At 39.4% G+C, this 19,454-nt stretch overlaps 1 protein-coding gene across 1 annotated transcript in view; it reads right to left on the reverse strand.

Moving 5' to 3' along the window:
• lrp8 (low density lipoprotein receptor-related protein 8, apolipoprotein e receptor) overlaps nt 1-19,454 on the reverse strand; it is a gene marked incomplete at its 3' end in the record, with an annotated part of 175,128 nt that overhangs the window by 33,822 nt on the left and 121,852 nt on the right. The window contains exons 5-9 of the mRNA XM_083940262.1: nt 12,597-12,971; nt 8,223-8,345; nt 6,092-6,214; nt 3,341-3,460; nt 1,730-1,855 (exon numbers count right to left, since the gene is read on the reverse strand). Coding sequence (XP_083796388.1) covers nt 1,730-1,855; nt 3,341-3,460; nt 6,092-6,214; nt 8,223-8,345; nt 12,597-12,971 — 867 coding nt within the window. The remainder of the gene's footprint in view (nt 1-1,729; nt 1,856-3,340; nt 3,461-6,091; nt 6,215-8,222; nt 8,346-12,596; nt 12,972-19,454) is intronic.

Below are 19,454 nucleotides of genomic sequence, written 5' to 3' on the forward strand. Positions count from 1 at the left end.
TGCCTCGAGGACCTTCAGCCTCTTTACATAGGGCTACTGCTCTAACCACTCAGCCACCAGCCGCCCCTACTAAGACTATTCTAACGCCATATTTAATAAGGGGGCCCCTATGAGTTATGATTATCTATTATAAGATTTCTCACAAAAATGATGTGTGTCCTAACTGTGGTGCAATAAAATTTGTTTCTTAACAAAATGCAAGTAAAATGATTCCAGTGGCAGTTTTTATATGTTGGTGATAAAATATTGAAGAAATTAAAACATTACTGTCAAACGCCTAATGTCTATAAAGCAGTGATATTGCTCTGACTTTAGCTTATAATCATCTATTCATTTAAATGCAATAGTTTTGCATAACCGACACTGAACTGAGATCCTGCTTTCAATAATGCAAGATGTAAAATATAGTTTATAACGTTTATCATAAAGTCACTACACATCTGAAGCTCTAATTTGTCAGTGGCAGCGGGAAACTTCATCTTCCGGTGTTTAAATTGTTGTTGACAGACAGCTTAGTTATCTGTTAGGCCTGTAACAGACTGAGAATGGGGGGAATGTTTAAGAACACCCAGAATTCACGTAGAGCTTTTCAAAAGGCAGTCTAAAGGAAAAGACACACCAAGCTGCTGGTAAGCTGCCAGTCACTGACGCCAAACTCAGGGTTGCATTAGATTTTGTGGTGTGTCCCACGCCATTGGCCATCGTTAGGTGTTTTTTGGGCAATTCAGCATGTTGGATTGTCGTTGAGAGAAATTACTGAAAAACAAACCTGTTATATCAGATAATAATATTTTTTCATCCACTGAGCTCTTTAGCAGAAATACTTTGTGATTGTTTGTTTGCTCGCGCACGGTAAATATTATTCGTTCTTTCAACATCAAGTTGTGTTGTTAATGTCCTAACTGGCTAAACTAGCATCTTGAGTCATCCTGTCAGTCTTCCAGTTTCCCTTTTCTATGACAAATACGACCACCACCTGCTGGTATGGAGTGTTATTTCCTCTCACGCAGGTGCAGAATGTACCTGCTAGATGGCCATCTGCTGTAGTCATTGCAGTGTGTTCAAGCACCACATTTTGGATGAGACACAGGTGAAGAAACAGTTGGCCTTCATTGCCAGTACTTCTTTGAAGTCGATTCGGTGTATCCCTGCCTTTAGGATGCAGCAAACCAGCTACAGTTGCATCTACACTTCAGGCAGACAGACCATTTTTCAGTAACAACCTTGCCTAGAGCTCCTTTGAGGACAAGATTTTATTTTTATTCATACCATGGCTCGGAGTATTTACCCAGGCCAACGAGGGGTACAGACCCTGCTTGTGTCCCATAGTTAGTGGGCAGGCCCCCTCCCCACAAAACATCCTTCCCTTGACACTCCAGGGAGAGCAGAAGCAGCTGGCTGCAAACTTTTCATTAGTGAGGACTGCAGAAAAAAGGTGGCAAATATTTATCTTTGCACAGATTGCTGTGCAAGGCCTGCATACAAAGTAAGCCTCTCGTTTCACAGAATCCCGAAGTGTGAGAATAGTGTGGGATGTGCCTTAGTAGCTATGGTTGCTGGAATATATGTATAAATATATATATATATATATATATATATATATATATATATATATATATTTATTTAGAGTACTTGTGTGCCCATGTCTGTATTTTTGTGTGAACATCCATCTATAACAGTGTTTGTCATTATCTGAATAAATGGATGTGTATGCATTTATTCAGCTCACCCACAGCCTTGCAGGTCTTAGAGGCAGGGTCCATCTCATAGCCTTCATAGCATTCACACTTATAATCTCCTTTGTAGTTGATGCAGATCTGACTGCAGGCATCTGGGTTCTCACACTCATCTATGTCTGTGGAGAGAAACATGGCACAAAGACATACAGATCACAACAACACTATAGAGGCACAAAAAGTGAGTTAAGTCTGAAGAGTGAGAAATAAGAGAAGTATATTTTATGGATCTAGCATGTTAACTATCTTCTCCACTTCAAATGAAGAAAAATGTGCATGCTTGTTATTTGTTCAGTGATAATTTAATTGAGAGAAACAGTTACATTTAATCTGCATGGATCTACCCTTAGACCATCATTGCTTTTCAGTATATTAAAGTTATCTTTACGAAATGTTTTAAAAAACAATTCTATATTATCAGTCAGAGAGAAAATCAGTTAGCGGAAAAGTTTGCTTTGCTAAATTGGACTTGTCTTATTTATGAATGCATAATTGAGATAATTTCACCTTTCCACTGCACAGATATGTTGTCCTTGCTAGTTTGTTTAGGACTACATAAAGACACATGGTTGGTACAATCCAGCATTTTGGGAAATGGCTTGCTTGCCAGCAAACTGAATGGATCAATACCAATTTGATCTCACTAAGATCAGGATTTGGGATGTGTTTAGTCAAGCTTAGCACCACGATGTGAAGCAGGGGAAATTGCTTTCCTAGCTCTGCTCTACAGAATAAAAAAATCACTGTCAAGCAACTTTAAAGTTTTCCTATTTATGCTTTGAATCTGATCTTGTTAATTTAACTTGTGAGAAAGAAGAAACACTAAAATCTGGCATTGTGATTTCAGAGACAGCCAATCCAATCCAGCTTTATGTATAAAGCACTTTAAAAACAACATACAGTTGACAAACATGCTGCACAACCTCAAAGCTTTTTTATTTTATATATATGAAAATAGGATGGATGGCGATGTGTTGTAAAAACATGCTATAATAAGCTAAATAAAGGGTGTTGTCTTTCATATGTATTTTAGGTCCACCTAAGAATCTCTAAGAAACTACAATTTGTTGTAATGGTAAATGGTTGTGGTTGGTTTTTCTCCGGGAACAGGCCTGAGGGCCATGTTATCTGGAGCCTGGTGCTCCTGGTAGGGTCTCCCATGGCAAAGACTCTATGGAAGAACAAGGTAGAGGAAGAGAGACCCTGCCTGGAGGACAAACTTAAAATTCCCTTACATTTCAAATCATAGGTATTTTATATAGAGAACATGAAACATGAAAGTAGGTCCACTTTGGAGTTGTTGAAAGAAGCTGTTTTTGCAGCAGTTTATCACTGATTCGTGTCTTATCTCAAACTTTGTTCTTCATTTTTAATAAAAAACAAGCACATTTTTCCAATATGTTAGTCAAAATGTTCCTATTACCAGAATATGATTAATAGTTGGGTATGAAACCCTGTGAAACTCCTACGGTCTCTCACGGAGCTAGAAAAAACAACACTATAGATTGCACCAGCCCACACCCAGACAAGGTGCGATTGTACATTAGACATGGTCTTCTGCATTAAGGCGATAGTTTTGTCGCAAAACTTCTTTTTGCCTTTACCTCCACAAGTCTTTTTGTCCAAGAGTTTGTACCCAGAGGGACAGTCACACTCATAGCCAATTCTGCGGTCCCTGCAGATGTGGGAGCAACCGCCATTATTGTCTGCACACTCATTCAGGCCTGCAGAGAGAGAGAGAAAGGGGCAGTAGGTGGAAGGATAAAGGATGGGACAGGCAAAAGAGGGGAGGGAAGTAAATAAGAGTTTAATATTGATGGAATAAATCCAGCACGCTATAAGGCAGAAAATAAAACAGCCTGGATAAAGAGTTGGACAGGAAGACAAAACACCAAAAATGTGTGTGCGTGTGTGTGTGCACATAGTTTGAATCATCCTGCCAGGTAAATTAAGCTAATCCTGTCAAGTGTGTCTGTGTACACATCAGACATCCATTGAAAAATAAAATAGACACACTCTTTCCTTCACCCTCTCATCCCAGTCTCTCAGTTTCCTTTTTTAGTATTTTAGCAGAACAGATTGGACTCCCTCTCAGCCATGCTTTCTTCATGTCTTTTTCCTTTTTGAATCTGTTTCAGCACCTTCATTTATTCCTTTGTCTTTAAACGTCCCTCTGGAGAGAAGAGAGATTGCTGGAGAAAGCTAAAGCTGGTACTTCATTACCGGTTTACATTAAAGATTTAATCTTCAAGGCTACAGGTTCTGCTGCGAAACATGAGACAGAGGGAGAGAGAGAGAGAGAGAGAGAGAGAGAGAGAGAGAGAGAGAGAGAGAGAGAGAGAGAGAGAGAGAGAGAGAGAGAGAGAGAGAGAGGGGGGGGGGGTGAGAGCAGTGTAAGTGACATTTAACTAAGATTAATGTTGTAATTTACAGACATCCTAAAAGTGTTGGATGGACTTGAGGTCAGGGCTCTGTGCAGGCCTGTCGGGTTTTCCAAACCAAAAAACATTTCTTTATGGACCTCTAGGCGTATTCAGGGCTTGACGCTAACTTTTTCTCCAAGGATCAAATGTGCTCCTATGTTGAAACTTAGGAGCACATAAAGGACTTCTGGGGCACAGTGAAAATTAATCAAATAATGTGTTTTTCCCAAATAAAGGGATACAAGAAGAAGTTCACAAGCGGACTGATTAAGTTAGTTTGAATGCAAAACCTACACTAGATTTTTATCATCATCTGCTCCAAAATCTTATATATTTAATAATTGTGTAATTATTTATACTTTAAACTGGTTTGAAGTGCATATACGGTTGAGGGTTCATTTAAACTCATTCAATTTCATTTAAAATCTTACAAACTGAGGAAACAGCTCTCCATTTATAAGAAATGTTACACTTGGTATTTATTCGTAAACCAAAGTTATTATCCATCCATTTTTTTTGCTATACAGTTGAAGAAATTTCAGCAGGGGACAAGTTAGAGGGGGTTAATTGTCTCTGCTGAGTTTAATCAGAATTGTCTGTCACTGCTCTGAAGCCGCTGCTTACAATTTACGTGTCCGTGTACTCTCTGACATTCACATTCTGGGAGTGCGCAAAGGGGCTCTTGTATTGCACGTCCATATACTTTTGGACATAAAGTGTCACTTGACCTTTATGGACCCTGGGGAGTTTTTGACCATTAGTAAAGTGCTTTGTTTTTGACTGGGTCCCTGGTTGGTTTGGCGCACACACACACACACACACACACACACACACACACACACACACACACACAAACACAAACACAAACACACGCACACGCACACGCACACGCACACGCACACACACACACACACACACACACACGGTTGCAGGCTATCTCACTGACAGTTGGCAGTGATAATGCAAGAAAAGCTGCAATGTGCCAACAAATGCAGATGGAATAAAAAACATCACTACAAATCTTTATGAGTTAGGAGATGTATTTAAAATGTGTTTTGATGAGAATCAGAATGTAAATATATCTCATAAGTAAGTTTGAACATTTTTACATTGCTTTGGCCTTGGTTCAAGAACTATAATGTTGTCCTTATTGCAGACAATGGCACCTGTCTGTCACGGCTTAAACAAAGCGGAGGTGCAGCTTTGCCTTGAAAAACAATAAACATCATGTTTAACATTAATAACGTGGTTACTGGGCAATCTCATTACAGTGTACATCCATCTGCCTCGATATAAGAGCTAGCTGAAAGGGCAGCACTCTCACATATCATTTTATACCCATATGACTGTGACCGCTGTACTTCAGAGCATGGCTGTGAGTGAGATGCGTTTCCCTTAAGTAATCTAAGAGGCTACTGCTTGATTCATTTCATTAATACAGAACAAGCTACATTTAATTGATATATTTTATCAGCAGGTATGTTTTTCTCAACCGCCTCACTCTATTTGCAGCTAGATTACATCGCATGTGATGTGAGATCCGTGACTTAAGTTCACTAAGTGGTAATTATCTATGGTGTGTGGATAAATTGTGTGGTTCCTTATGGGTAGTGGAGTCCGGTCACGTTTTCCTGGCTAAGATCGCACCAGAGGGCAAAGTAGCTTGGCTCTTTGATCATAACAAGGCTGTTGAGAAATGTCCTGATTTACCCTGCCTTGATCAAATGAAGCTCTTTTTACTGAGAAGAGTGACCACCCACATCAGAAGCAGCTGATGATCCTCTGGAACGAGTGTGTGCATAAGCGCAATTATACTACTGCGTATGCACATCAATGTATGCCTGGTGGTGATGGTGGTGGTGAAATGACTAATGAGTATCTCGGTATGTACAGTATGCGTGTGCAAAGAGAAGGAGAGACTAATTATCTTACCACACTCCTTCATGGGTTCATCAGACCAGTCCTTGCAGTCTTTAACATTGTCACACACCTTGCTGCTGTCAATACACTCCCCGTTCTTACAGCGGAACTTCCTCGGCCCATCGCACTTTGTAACTGTGATGAGGACACAACAAAGTTAGAGATCACTTACTGAACTGCATCTCTGTTCAGGTAGAAACACAACAGACAATGTTAAGGGACTTTAGTTTGCGTCTTATACAAATCCTGAACAGTTGAACCAAATCAGTATTATATACAGGTTATACACATTGCTTACATTTTATGATTGCTAGGGCAGTCAGTTCCAAAGGGTTTTTTTCTTCTTTATTTTTTTGTGTGTATAAAAAGATGTTGATTGATGATTGAGTAAAAGATGATTTACTGTAGCTACAGTAAATGTAATGCCACTACAGTAAAAGTTGGATGTAGTTCTACTACTACCAGGCATTACTTGATAAAAAATGGATTAGTTTTACCTCCCTGCTGTATAAATATAGATATACTGTTAAAATAGATAAGCCCATAGGTAATACATTCCACCAAGGGTTCAGACAGATATTACAAACAAAATTTAAGGATCAAGTATTTTTTCAAGCACTACTATTTTTTTCATTTTCAAGGACATCCATTAGTCATACGGTAGGGCTTTACATTTGTCCCATGTTCCTGAGCGAACAATGATTGGATTATTTTTTTTTAGCAAACCAAACCTATTTTTTGTTCAAAAGATTAAATTGCATTTGCAAAGTTTTACTCCGTACACCACCTGACAAGCTCTTGCTTGGTGCACAGCTCACATTGCCTCTCTATCTCTCAACCCCTCAAAAATTCTGATTGTCTGAAGAAAAACGGAATAATACATTAGCAGAAAAAGAACTATGAGCTGTAGATAGATACCGCGTCCACACACACACACACATGACCAAACTAAATATCTATATAACGTTCTCCCTCACAGTCACATCATCATTTCACAGTGATTATTAGCTGTAGTTCTGTCTTTACTTTGTTAGGACCAAATAGTTCTAAGTAAGTGCTTGTAACGCAAATATCTCATTTTAATAATTGAATAGTACTTTAACAGAGCAGGCTGGTGAGTACAGCCAGCCCCTGCCTCCACCAGCCAACTCTAATAATAAAATTGGGACGAAAACTGCATAGACGTTAAAATGTTAAAAAAAAACACCATTCATTTAATTTAACTATGGATTGCAACAATGAACTAGATAATTCAATGTAGGATGTGATGGTGAATGGTAAGCTTTTCAACTATTTGTTACGATAAGCTCTTTCCTTTGCAAGATGTGGATAAAATTGCAAACTCTCACAAATAATGCTGAAAATTTCTATATTTCCGATAGCAACATCACAAATGAGGACGGAGGGAAACCAATAACCAGATAGTTAACCTTAAACAATAAGTTTCACTGCCATGGTTTGTGATTGAAACACAAACAGACACATCTGTACAGTACATTACAGCTTCTCACATGAAAGATTTTCGTACAGGTGAGGTGCATGTACATGCGTACTGTACCATGAGCTTTTTGGGACGAGTAAAAAAATCCATTTCAGGGTCACAGTTTCACGTGAAAACACAGGCTTCAAGATGAAGTACACTGTCGGGCAAAGTGTCTGATAATGACCTTGAGCTTCTGTGTATGTAAACTCAAGTTATGTATTCAGATGTTTATGCAATATGCAGTAAAAATGTCAGTGTAACTTGTTTGTAAATGTGGATCATGCCTCACTCTTTCCACTAACACGTTTCACTCTGAACACTTCTTAGAATATTTAAAACAAGAGCAAAACTTTGTTCTTCAAGCAGTTCCTCATGGGATAGATTGGATCAGTGCAGCCAACTGCAGCCATCTGTGCAACTCTCAACTATATCCCCCGTGAATCTCCTTAGTAGTTTTAAAGTTGTTTTGTTTTAGGGTGAATCAAGTATGACAGAGGACTAAAACGCATGAAGTTGATGATTTGCAACCAGAAATACATCTGAAATTGTTACATTGCCACTTCATCTTACTACAACTTTTTGATGTAGAAGTCCCACTACCTGCATTAAGTGCATACATGAAGATAAATATAATAAGGCTCGTACTCATCTGAAACTTACCGTTGACACAGCCAGCTTCATCACTATAGTCCGGGCAGTCGTGAACTTTATTACACTGTTTGGTGCCGTGGATACAGGATCCATCACCACACTGGAACTCATCAGGTCGACATGTGAGCAAGGCTGGGGGACACAAACCACACACACGCCTACATTAGAATTACATGACCTATTTTATTATTATTTCAGTGAAAATATTATCTATTGGTCTCATCTATGAGAACATACAAAGCTCATAACACAAGAGAGCGCTCATGCAGAGAAATAAACCCTCTATATTCTACACCTAAACTGTAATTAATTACACTCATTTCATTACAGGTGAAGAAACTTATAATTGCCTAATTAATCCAGCTCCACTTTGACTATGACTGTACTGCATGGACTCTCCCAAAAGCTTAAAAACATAATACAGTGCAGACTAATGTTATCAGATACACACTCATTGCTCCACCCAGAACACATATTGCACCTGCAGAAATTAAGCATATGTTTGATATAATTCACAAAAAGTGCCCCAGAATATAAGAACTATCAAACTGACATGGTTGGAAGACAACACAAGGGCAATCAGTATGTGATGAAGGTTCACTTTTAAGGGAGGGAGTTTGAACCCTGGGTGTGGAGTTGGAAGGGGGACTAATGGGTTTATGCTGTAATTTGTTGGTTTACATTGTTTTGTATGTTTCCGTGCCTTGTGTTTGTTGTTTTCATCAAGGACCACTTTGGAAATAAGTGTTTTTAGAAATGCTAAGTGCTATCCTCTGCGATTTTTTTTTCATATTTTGAGTTGTTGTGCATTTAAATTCAAGTCAGAAGACAACACACACAACAAAAATTCAGCCCATCATTTCTCTTCCTCAGCTGTATCTATGAAGATGCGCATATGTGTGTGTACAGTATCTGTGTGCTTCTTTAATCAGGCCAACTTGGGAGTGCATTGCAATCCAACCGTAATCAGTCATACACAACTCTTACCTGCACAGAAAAAGCCCCTATGGAAATGAAAACCAGGCAGATATTCATTCACTGTCTGAGGAAAACCCGCATCCAGTGACCTTTTGAGTATGTGTGTATTTGGAAGCGTGTATGGGCATTTGTGCTGGCTCTAACGGCGAGGGCAAGTTTATTTAACTCATTCGTCTTTTTAACTGGCTGTTAAATTATTCATGTGTTGTGTTTTAGACTGGCCCTGCCAAGGGAATGGAGGCAGACATGATCAATGGCTGTAGACACCACAGAAATGTGTGGCACACAATCACTGTATCTGGAAATATGGAAGAAAACACAGCCACACACACTGTTTCGCACCAAGTGAGCAGAGTTCGGGAAATTGACACCTCGTTTGTGAGCAGATACAGACAGATATCACAGGATGATGCAGCAAGACGTGCACACAGTTACATTAACACACAAAGAAAGCTGACTCATACTTCTAATGCTCAAACAAAAAATAAAGATAAACACATATTAATGCCAAAATCAGCCAAGTGCAAAAGACATAATCTTGTTCAATTTGTGCTGACTTTTCCAGCCAAATGACTGGGATCTGAGCTCAGCTAATTATGATAAATACACAGGAATAGATAAAATAATGGATTGCCATCTGCAGAAATGTTGGCAGGAGGGAAAGGAGAGAACCATCTAGAGATACAATTTGACCATTTCTCATTTACATGAACCTCCTGACACCCTTCTCACGGTCACTTGTCACAGCATGTCTGTGAAATAACATGAGATTATTGAGACAGATGTTCCAAATAAGATGGGAGATACTAACCAGGGGGCGGGTCTGTGGGAATGAACAAAGCTTGACGGAATAGAGGAGGAGGAGAGAACTAACTGGGGATATGCAATGAGTCATATTTCTAATTTACATTGAAATGTTGCACCTCCCTAAAATGAGCTCTGCTGTCTCATTTACATTTCACAGACATCTAAAACTATTACATCTTGTTTGACAAAAACCTCACATTCACGCATTCTTATTCACATTGTGATGAGCATGCACACAGACCCAATCAAATACATATATTACACATAGCCCCCGTCTCATCATATCTGTAGAATAGTGAACATGGTTATTGAGACAAATGACTCCACTAGCACATGTAGACAAGGCGAGGCCACTTCACTTGCTGTCACTCTGTCAGAAGTCATCACCATTCACTTATGTTACTGGGTTTGCTTTAGTTTGTGTAGAGTCACTGTGTATGCTTTATACATGCCATAATTTCCAAATAGAAAAATGTATTTATATCTTAAGCAAGCTAGCAAACAAATGTTTAGAATATATCCAATGCAGCAGTAAGGCTACAATGCTAGGCTTAGCTGTTTATCTTAAAATACTATAAACTGCCACTAAAAAGTGCTAAAAATGCTAAAGGTAGTCAGAGGTAAGGATAAAAATCTAAAAACCCTTGACAATTAGCAGAAGTACGAATAAAGATTAGTGACCAGGATAGCTATAGTTAGAGTGAGCGTATACACTGGAGATCAATATTAGAGAACAAATTATAACTACTTTGATCATTTTGAAATACTGTTTTTTTTAATGTTCAGAATTTGAAAGAATATCTACTGTGGCTATACCACTGCTGTACTAGCACGTTTTTTTAAATGACCCAGGCACTTCTACAAAAACCTTTATTTTAAGGAAAAATAGTGAACACAATTAGAGAACACTTTCAGATACCTTCCAGTTATTGGTATCTGGCATCTAGTGACAATTTAGTTAATTGTTGGACACACCCTAGATGAAGATGAAAAGATGAAGTGGAAGCAGGAATAAAAATCTAATGACCTGGAATGTAAAAGTGTAAGATTTTTTTTTGAATTTTGTTTGTATCCTTATTGACATATGATTATCAGATGATATTAACATCAAAACCTATCCCATCATGCAGTGCATACCTACAACGTTATTTGAACTCTAGCTGTGCATGACTGCTATGAATTGCTGTGGCTACATCGCCTGTGGTGTCCAGTATTATCACACTGCTGCCTGCCAGCCCTATCTTTCTACATTGAGTTTGCCTTTGATAATGGTCATCATTAATACAACAAAATCCTTGTGCCAACAAATTAACAAAATAATCTAGATCAGAAGAATCTAGTGTCCACAGAAATGCTAGAGGGCTTTTAATATGAAACAGAAATACACTTTTTTAACAATAAAAAAACCTGCCGTAACCTGTTAAAATGGGTGGCAAAATAAAAAGCAAGAGGTTTGTGACGCACACGCATCGTTAAGGTAAGCTGTGTGTCCCCAGCGTTAGAACACTTGCTTCTGCCTGAGTCTTGTGAAAGTGTTTGTGTGTTTGTGAGTGTGTGGAAGCGCAGTGTGCTTGTATCATGTCATATATGCAAGGCTGTTGTCATCTCGCTGAGTGGTACGTGGGAGTGTGAAGAGGAGACCAGATGGGGGTCTGGCTTGATGGACCCTCACGTCTGACACACACACACACACACACACACACACACACACACACACACACACACACACACACACACACACACACACACACACACACACACACACACACACACACACACACACACACACACACACACACACACACACACACACACACACACACACACACACACACACACACACGGTTGCATGGCAACACACTCATGGATCATCATGATGAAGTTAGCATTGATCTACCTTCAATCATTCGGTGGCACAACAAGATTTGTCTCGTAGTCTTTGCTCACAATACACGGCATGTCAGCCTTTGAAGTATTTTCCTTCAGGAGTGTTGAGCCATACACAAACACAACATGCATTATTGTTGGTGTATTAATCGCCTTCATTAAAGCCTACGGTTGAAATTGACTTTTTACATTGATCATGAAATTAATAAAACAACAACCAACAATAAATAGACCCTCCAAACAAATAGTGTGTGTAGCCTTTGTGTCGTGGAACAGATACATTACATAAAAGAACCATAACATTGCAATTGGATGACATATTCCTTCATTACCATGAATACTGCAAATGTAAATTACAAGCGTAGCTGTGTCCCTGAACATGTGCAGTGATGTTAAGCGTACTCACCAAAGTCATGGAGTTCTTTCAGTATATGTCACACTGGCTATGCTCATTTTAATAAAGGGAAATGTCAATGGACTATTTAAGGGGTTTTTCTATAGTCTTTGGACAACAGCAACTACATTGGAGTTCTATGGCACTGGGGAAATGCTATATCATGCTGGGGTTACACAGTAAATTCTCGCTGATAGGATAAATTAAGTCTCTTTAGGCATAATTAGTAGTCATTATTAGTAATAATTTAAACACTTATTTTTCCATCCACTCATCCGTCCATTCACATAAACACAATAAATCCACTGATGACTTACGGCAGTTGGCTTCATCCGACTTATCCTTGCAGTCTGCGTCTCCATCACACTTCCAGTTCATATGGACACACTCCCCGCTCCCACACTGGAACTCGCCCACTGGGCAACGAGGTTTCTGAGGCTCCGTCCTCCGGCTGCAGCGCTCCATGGACTCGTCTGACTTGTCCTTGCAGTCCGGGTCGCCGTCGCAACTCCACAGGGCTGGGATGCACTCCGAGTCGTTGCATCGGAACTCGTGCTGGCCACAGGTGGGAGCTGTGCACTTCTCTTCGTCGCTGGCGTCCCCACAGTCGTCGTCGCCATCACACACAAAAATCGGCGCCACACATTTCCCATTGCGGCACTGGAAATCTTTGGAGGGGCAGGCCTTGGCATCTGCAAGACGAATAGAACAGGTGGATGAAAAAACAAGATTATCATTCAGTCATTAGATGATCATTATTGATTATATACTACAAATCTCATTATATTAAATATTGTATACATAGAATGAATTTATGAAACTTTTTTTAGCTTAACTGTCTTATACAGCCATCCACTTGAACTCATTTTGAATGTAAACATTTGATGAGAGAAAATGTGAGAAATAGTTAACTTATCACTGCATATACTCAAAGTCACTGGGAGAGTAGGGATGAATGCAGCAATATGTCTTTTTCTCACAATGATGTTAAAATTTAGAGTTATTTGCTCTTGGAATTTTGCTGCCCGGTAAACATTATATCTGAATACAAATGAAGAAAAAATAATAACGAACAGCTAACGAAAAGCTAAATTGTCCTCAGACAATAGCTGATGGGTCCCGCAGTTGCATGACGGCCAATGTGTTCCAGCTCGTTTGCTTTCCACATGGATGGTTTACATGCATGCAACAAAAGCATGCTCTAACATGATTATACTAACAACAGGGCACTTTCCGCTAACCAAATCTTGTTAAATAGCATACAGATTCTATGCAGAATCTGTTTATAGAGATAAGTTAAGAGTAAAGTCAAATTGGTGTCTATGCATGTTGGTAAGGGAGCACCTCTTTAAAGCACACATTCATTGGAATTCTGACTAAGCGAAGTTTAGCAGCCGGTGGAACAAAGAAAGAGAGAGGGTATGCAGTGAATGTGGGAATAAATAGGGATAAAGAGGCAGGAAAAAAACAAACAGGTAAATTTGCCCCATGGGAAAAGCATCTATTATGCATTTTTAAATATAAATAAACATGGTCTCCACTGCACCTACAAAATCTCAACCCTTTGATCGATGAATGCGACCATGATTACAGTGAAACACATACGATACATGTGACATGGTACCATATTAGACAAAAGGTCGAGAGCATATGTGCAGCAGAAGCCCTGTATGTGGAAGCAGGTGCATAATAAGCAGAGTTTGGGCACAGCTGTGGAGGGGGGGTTTAACAGCACAATTCGATTGTTTGTGTCTGTTGGAATGTTTGTACAGAAACAGGTTGTCTGTGCATGTGTTTACTTCTTACCCTACAGTATCTCAAGACTTCTGGGAAACCATGATACCATGATGAATATTATTCAAACCTTTTATGCGTCTGTGAGGGTATGTTCTTGTGTTTAGTTGTCACACTGCATGTTCCGCCGTTGCCACATCCCAGCAGTGACACTATCAAATTCCACCCAGGTTGAACAAATCAATTTGAATCGTGTATTTGGCTTTGATGCAACTCTCTTCTCAGGACAACCGACATAACAACTTAAGTCTCTCTCTCTCTCTCTCTCTCCCCCCCCCTCTCTCCATCTCTCTCTCTCTCTCTCTCTCCATCTCTCTCTCTCTCTCTCTCTCTCTCTCTCTCTCTCTCTCTCTCTTACCTACCCACATAGTGCGCCATAGGGACTCATTATGATAATAGGCTATTGGATTCCCTGCTAGCTATTACTGCTAGCATGCTAATCATCCACTCAGATCTAAGTAATTTAATTAACATGAGCACGTAAACAGAATCAGCAGCATCCCGGCAGAAGCTCAGGTGGTTTGGAGGTCACGTAGGGTGTTTGTGCCAACAAATACTGGGCAAAGTTATATAGTAATTATTTAAAAAAAATAAACAAACTTTCTGTTCAAACAGCAAGAGGCTTTTGTTTATGAAAATATAAATGCATTTTGCTTCATCCCTGAGGATGATGATGTGTTGCTATCAGACTGAACATCTGTGCTGTTTATGGAGTTTGTGAGGGGTTTTTCATTAAAAGCAGAAGGCTAATTCAGCCAGGTGTGTTGGCTATAAACAGAAAGGTTGGGATAAGAAGCTTGTTAGTATGGTTCCCACTGGGGTATTGAGCTACATAAAAGATGGTTTACTCTCGATAGCTTTATTTCAGTACAGGATCAGGCAGGTGGCTTGCAGTTCATCGAATGTATGCTTCATGGATAAAAAACTTAAGCTAGTGTTTGAAATTCACAGCAACACAGGCTGTGTTAAACCCATTCCTACACAACATCTAACATTACAAAAGATTTTGGATGGCATCTACCTATCATATTCTTCTTTAGTTTTTTTCCCCCCCATCCCTAGGTCCCCCTGGGTCCAAAACATTTAAACTGAGTCCTTTGTTTCTAGGCACCGTAACAACAGAACACTGAAGCAGCAATATACAGTATACAAAAAAGCACTTTATATTTATGATACTTTTGGCATATCAGTGTCTGATCGATTATTTGCTTTATTAATTAATAGCCAATAAAACCCAATTAAACCCAATCCTACATCAATGTCAGTTAGTGTTATAAGTTGTTGTTTTTTTAAATCATAGGCATTGACTTACTATTTGACACATTGCCAAAACAACTGAGAAAAAGATGACGCCACACGATGCTCACTGACCATTTCCCAAATCGTGAAATACATACGTTTTGCGACAGCCCTCAGTGTCTGATATCAATGCTCAAGACTCAGACAGGATATCCAAACAAACCATTAAACACAGTAACTTGAATTACAACACACACAGAGAGAGAAATAGAGTGATTTAATTCTCATGACGCCATAACTTTACTATATATTTACATAGTATGTTTGCTGCTACATCAAGGTTCTGAATATTGAGTACAGCCCATTTAAGACAATTTTTAGTTAGTTCACTGAGTATCTCACTAAGTATCTCAAATCAATCCTATTATAAAAGCTGGGCAAAGAATAAAGCCAACGCAAAAGTGCCAAAAACTGCAGTTCCTTCAAATGGCCACCTGAGGCTGGCTCCAAAGGTGAGTGATCCAATGTAAAAATGTCCAATTTTACAGCACAAATAAACATTTTCACAAAAAAAACCCACAAAACTGTTTCGGTCTCTATAGCCAATTTTCAAATTCATGACTACTGTACCGGAATTTTTATATACAAAGGCTTAAAGTTATGTATAATTAAGGGCCACCAACATTGAGCTTCATTGTGGCTCTTTAGAAACCTATGGGCGATGTTACCGAGACTATGTCCATATTGTGTAGTCTATGTTGTCCTTACTAAAGTGAAGTGTCTCCTCATATGAAAACCCTGCTTCTTTCTGTTTCAAAGATGAGGATGCCACCTGCCCAGCCCCCGCAGTTCTGTTCTCTATGCAAGTTGTTTTGTTTCAGTGGGTTCTCTGAACTAGATAAACATATTTAAAGCCTCTGAAGCTAATCTACCTGTTTGTTTTTGTCAGAAAGGAATTTCCCTTTGTTCTGCAGGGTAAATCAGATGATTTCCTTTGAAATCAGACATCTTGCAATATAAAAAAAATACTCTGCAGAAGACTTAAGATTGTAAAATTTGCCTTATTGCTTTCAAATAAGTGATATGAGCTACTTTCAATGGAATTTTTGAGCACCCCCGAATCATTAACATTAACAAGCAAAAGAGAAGGGGGAGATTGGAAAGGAAACAGATGCTCAGAGAAGCACATGGGGTGCTAGATCCATTGATATATACAGGAGTAGAAATGTACTTTCCCACCAAATGGGAACAGCAGGCAGACAGATTTAATAGCAGATAACAGAAGAAGATAGATGGTCAGATATGACAGACAATAGATTAGATATAGTAGGATTTCAGTCAACAAACTGTAATTGAAATCCATGTTGTTATAATGGAATTCAAAAAAACACAATTATTAACTTTTTTAAAAGTGGATGTCTCAGAAATCCTACGAAATCAACCAAAAGAAGAAGATAGCCTGAAGAATAAGAGTTAAGAGGAATCAGTGTTAAGGAGCTGGAGTCCTGACTGTTAATTAAACACATCCATCCAATGGATTATTCCACCAATTACAATTTTAAATTAAGGTTATCAGTAATCTGTAACATCTTGACAGCAACCTTCAGCACCTGCAGGTGATTGTGTTAAACTTTGGGTTGAAGCTTTCTATCCATCCATCCCCAGACCCTCCACTGGACAGCTAATAGATGGAGCAGGGAGATAGGGCACAGCTCATTGACCTTGTTCTGAAGGACAATTGAACTCTCTTCCTGCATTGGACTAGTCTAAAGCAAGCAGCTCTTTACACACACACACACATACACACATACACACACACACACACACACACACACACACACACACACACACACACACACACACACACACACACACACACACACACACACACACACACACACACACACACACACACACACACACACACACACACACACACACACACACACACACACACACACACACACACACAGATATGTAATCTCTTCCGAACACACATATAGAGACGGACATTAAAACCCAATGTATTTGTGCAAAGATATGCATTCAAACACATGCAGTGTGGAGACACTGCATTGACACACACATGCACACACACCTCACTTCAACCTCTCTCTATGAGTCACTGGGTTTAATGTTTCTGGAGCGTGGAATCCAATCAGACTCTGGTCTAACATGTCAGCCACTCAGCCGTGTACAAGCATACACACACTTTCACCCACATAAATACAGTATGCTTGTCACAAACCTTAGCTCACCAGGTGTACTTCCAAATAGCAAGCTAAAGATCACAGATCAGTGCTAACGACATCCAAGCACTGTTTAGAATTCTGCATTTAACCGGAAACAGAAACATATCTGCTCTAAAATCAGTTAAAAAGCACACAGTAACAGCTGATGGCATTTTAGGGCAGAGTAGGCTTAATGGGCTGTATAGTAGCCAAGCGACATGTTCATCTACTCTGTGAAATATCAATATGTATGCCTTATCTTTCACATGAGAGCATCAATAATAAAAAAATCTGTGTTGAGTCAAGCATGCCTTGTCAGATACACAAGGGTAATTGCAAACAAATTACCATCTATATTCATGAGGATTGATGGGGTAAAAAAAACAAAAAAATCCAAAAGAGGTAACATTTCTGTTCAATTATTCACTATTATAATATAATAGTGAATATTCAAAACACATTCAACAAAACATTATTTTCACATGGAGCTGGGCAAGGCACCAGACTGAGGAGTTTCTCCTAGTTCTGCTAGTTTTGAGGTTAACTTGAGACCGGTATTGTTGCGTGACCTGTCACTTTGCACACTCCATTCTCCTTTGAAAATCTAACCTGATAAAGCAGGATCCCCAAACAAAGGCAAAATGTTGTCTACTCTGAAAAACAAAGAAAATGTACAGTATAATGTCTGAAGATGCTAAAGGTCATTTTTAACAAAAGTGTTCCTGTATTCAAAATATACAAAGAGGGACTGAGCAGAGAAGCGTGATGGTGATGCATTTGGTCACAGGAAGATAATCCTCTTCACTGTGACAACTGACAAATTGAAACTAATGGTTCATTGCAACATTATTCCCTAAATAGCCAGCAAGCACTCTGTCAAGATCTCACTAATGATGGCTGACCCACTTCACCACCTCCACACGTACTGAATACATTTATAGGAATTAAGTTAGAGGTAAAAAAATCTGTTTGCAGGTACTTAATAACATCTCTTTTCATGGGAAACAATAGATCAAGATTACAGGCTGCCAATTTTAAACTGCATAAAAGTAATTTTCTTGGACTCCACATCTCCACGGTGCTCAGACACATCTGCATACTGAGACGTTTTTTTAGGACAGTAAGCTAATGTTGCATTTGATATTTCTGAGGCATCATTACCCTTGATATCATTAAAACAGCAAACGCTCGGAAGAAGAGTGCCAGCGGCATGCATTGGCATCCACTCATCTGTAACAAGATGGTAAGACGCGTTGAGCAGGACTAGAAATGTTAGCCTGCCGCTTAGATTGGGCACTCAGAGGAGCTGAGGAGGAGGCTAAGAGGGAGGAGAGGCAGTTTTAGGTCATACTTTTGATATAATACATTCTGCAGGAGGGTCAGAGGGGCTCTTTGTGTCTGTGCGTCTGGGTGTGTGCATGTGTATGTGTGTGCATGTGTACGAAGACAGACCTAGACAACTTGACATGCGGTCCCTCTCCAGGGTTCTCGCAAAGTGTTTATCAGTGCTTTGGCTACATTAGACCTTTGAAGCATCAGCGCGGGTGGATGGCATCGTGCGCACACAGACATACATACACACTCATGACCACCACCAGACAGACAGGCCTTAAGCCCTCAGCTCTTCGACTTGCTGTAACATTAAAGTGATCCTCTTTTCCTAATGGAATAGAAAGACAGACAGTGAGGAACTATGCAATTCAGAATAGATTTATCACTGACTGACAAACAGAAGGCAGCTTCAGAAGAAATTCTCTTTCCAACAGCCTGGCCAAATGGAGTTTACCAGGCACAGAGCCGACTACATGCTTGGGGCATAAGTGGGAAAGCATCATCTAACATGTCAGCCATCTCTTTCGGTGAGAACATATAAAATAAATAAATTTGATAGAAGATACTGGGGAAGATATA

The sequence above is a fragment of the Echiichthys vipera genome (genome assembly GCF_963691815.1).
Source record: "Echiichthys vipera genome assembly, chromosome: 3".
Classification (NCBI taxonomy): Eukaryota; Metazoa; Chordata; class Actinopteri; order Perciformes; family Trachinidae; genus Echiichthys; species Echiichthys vipera.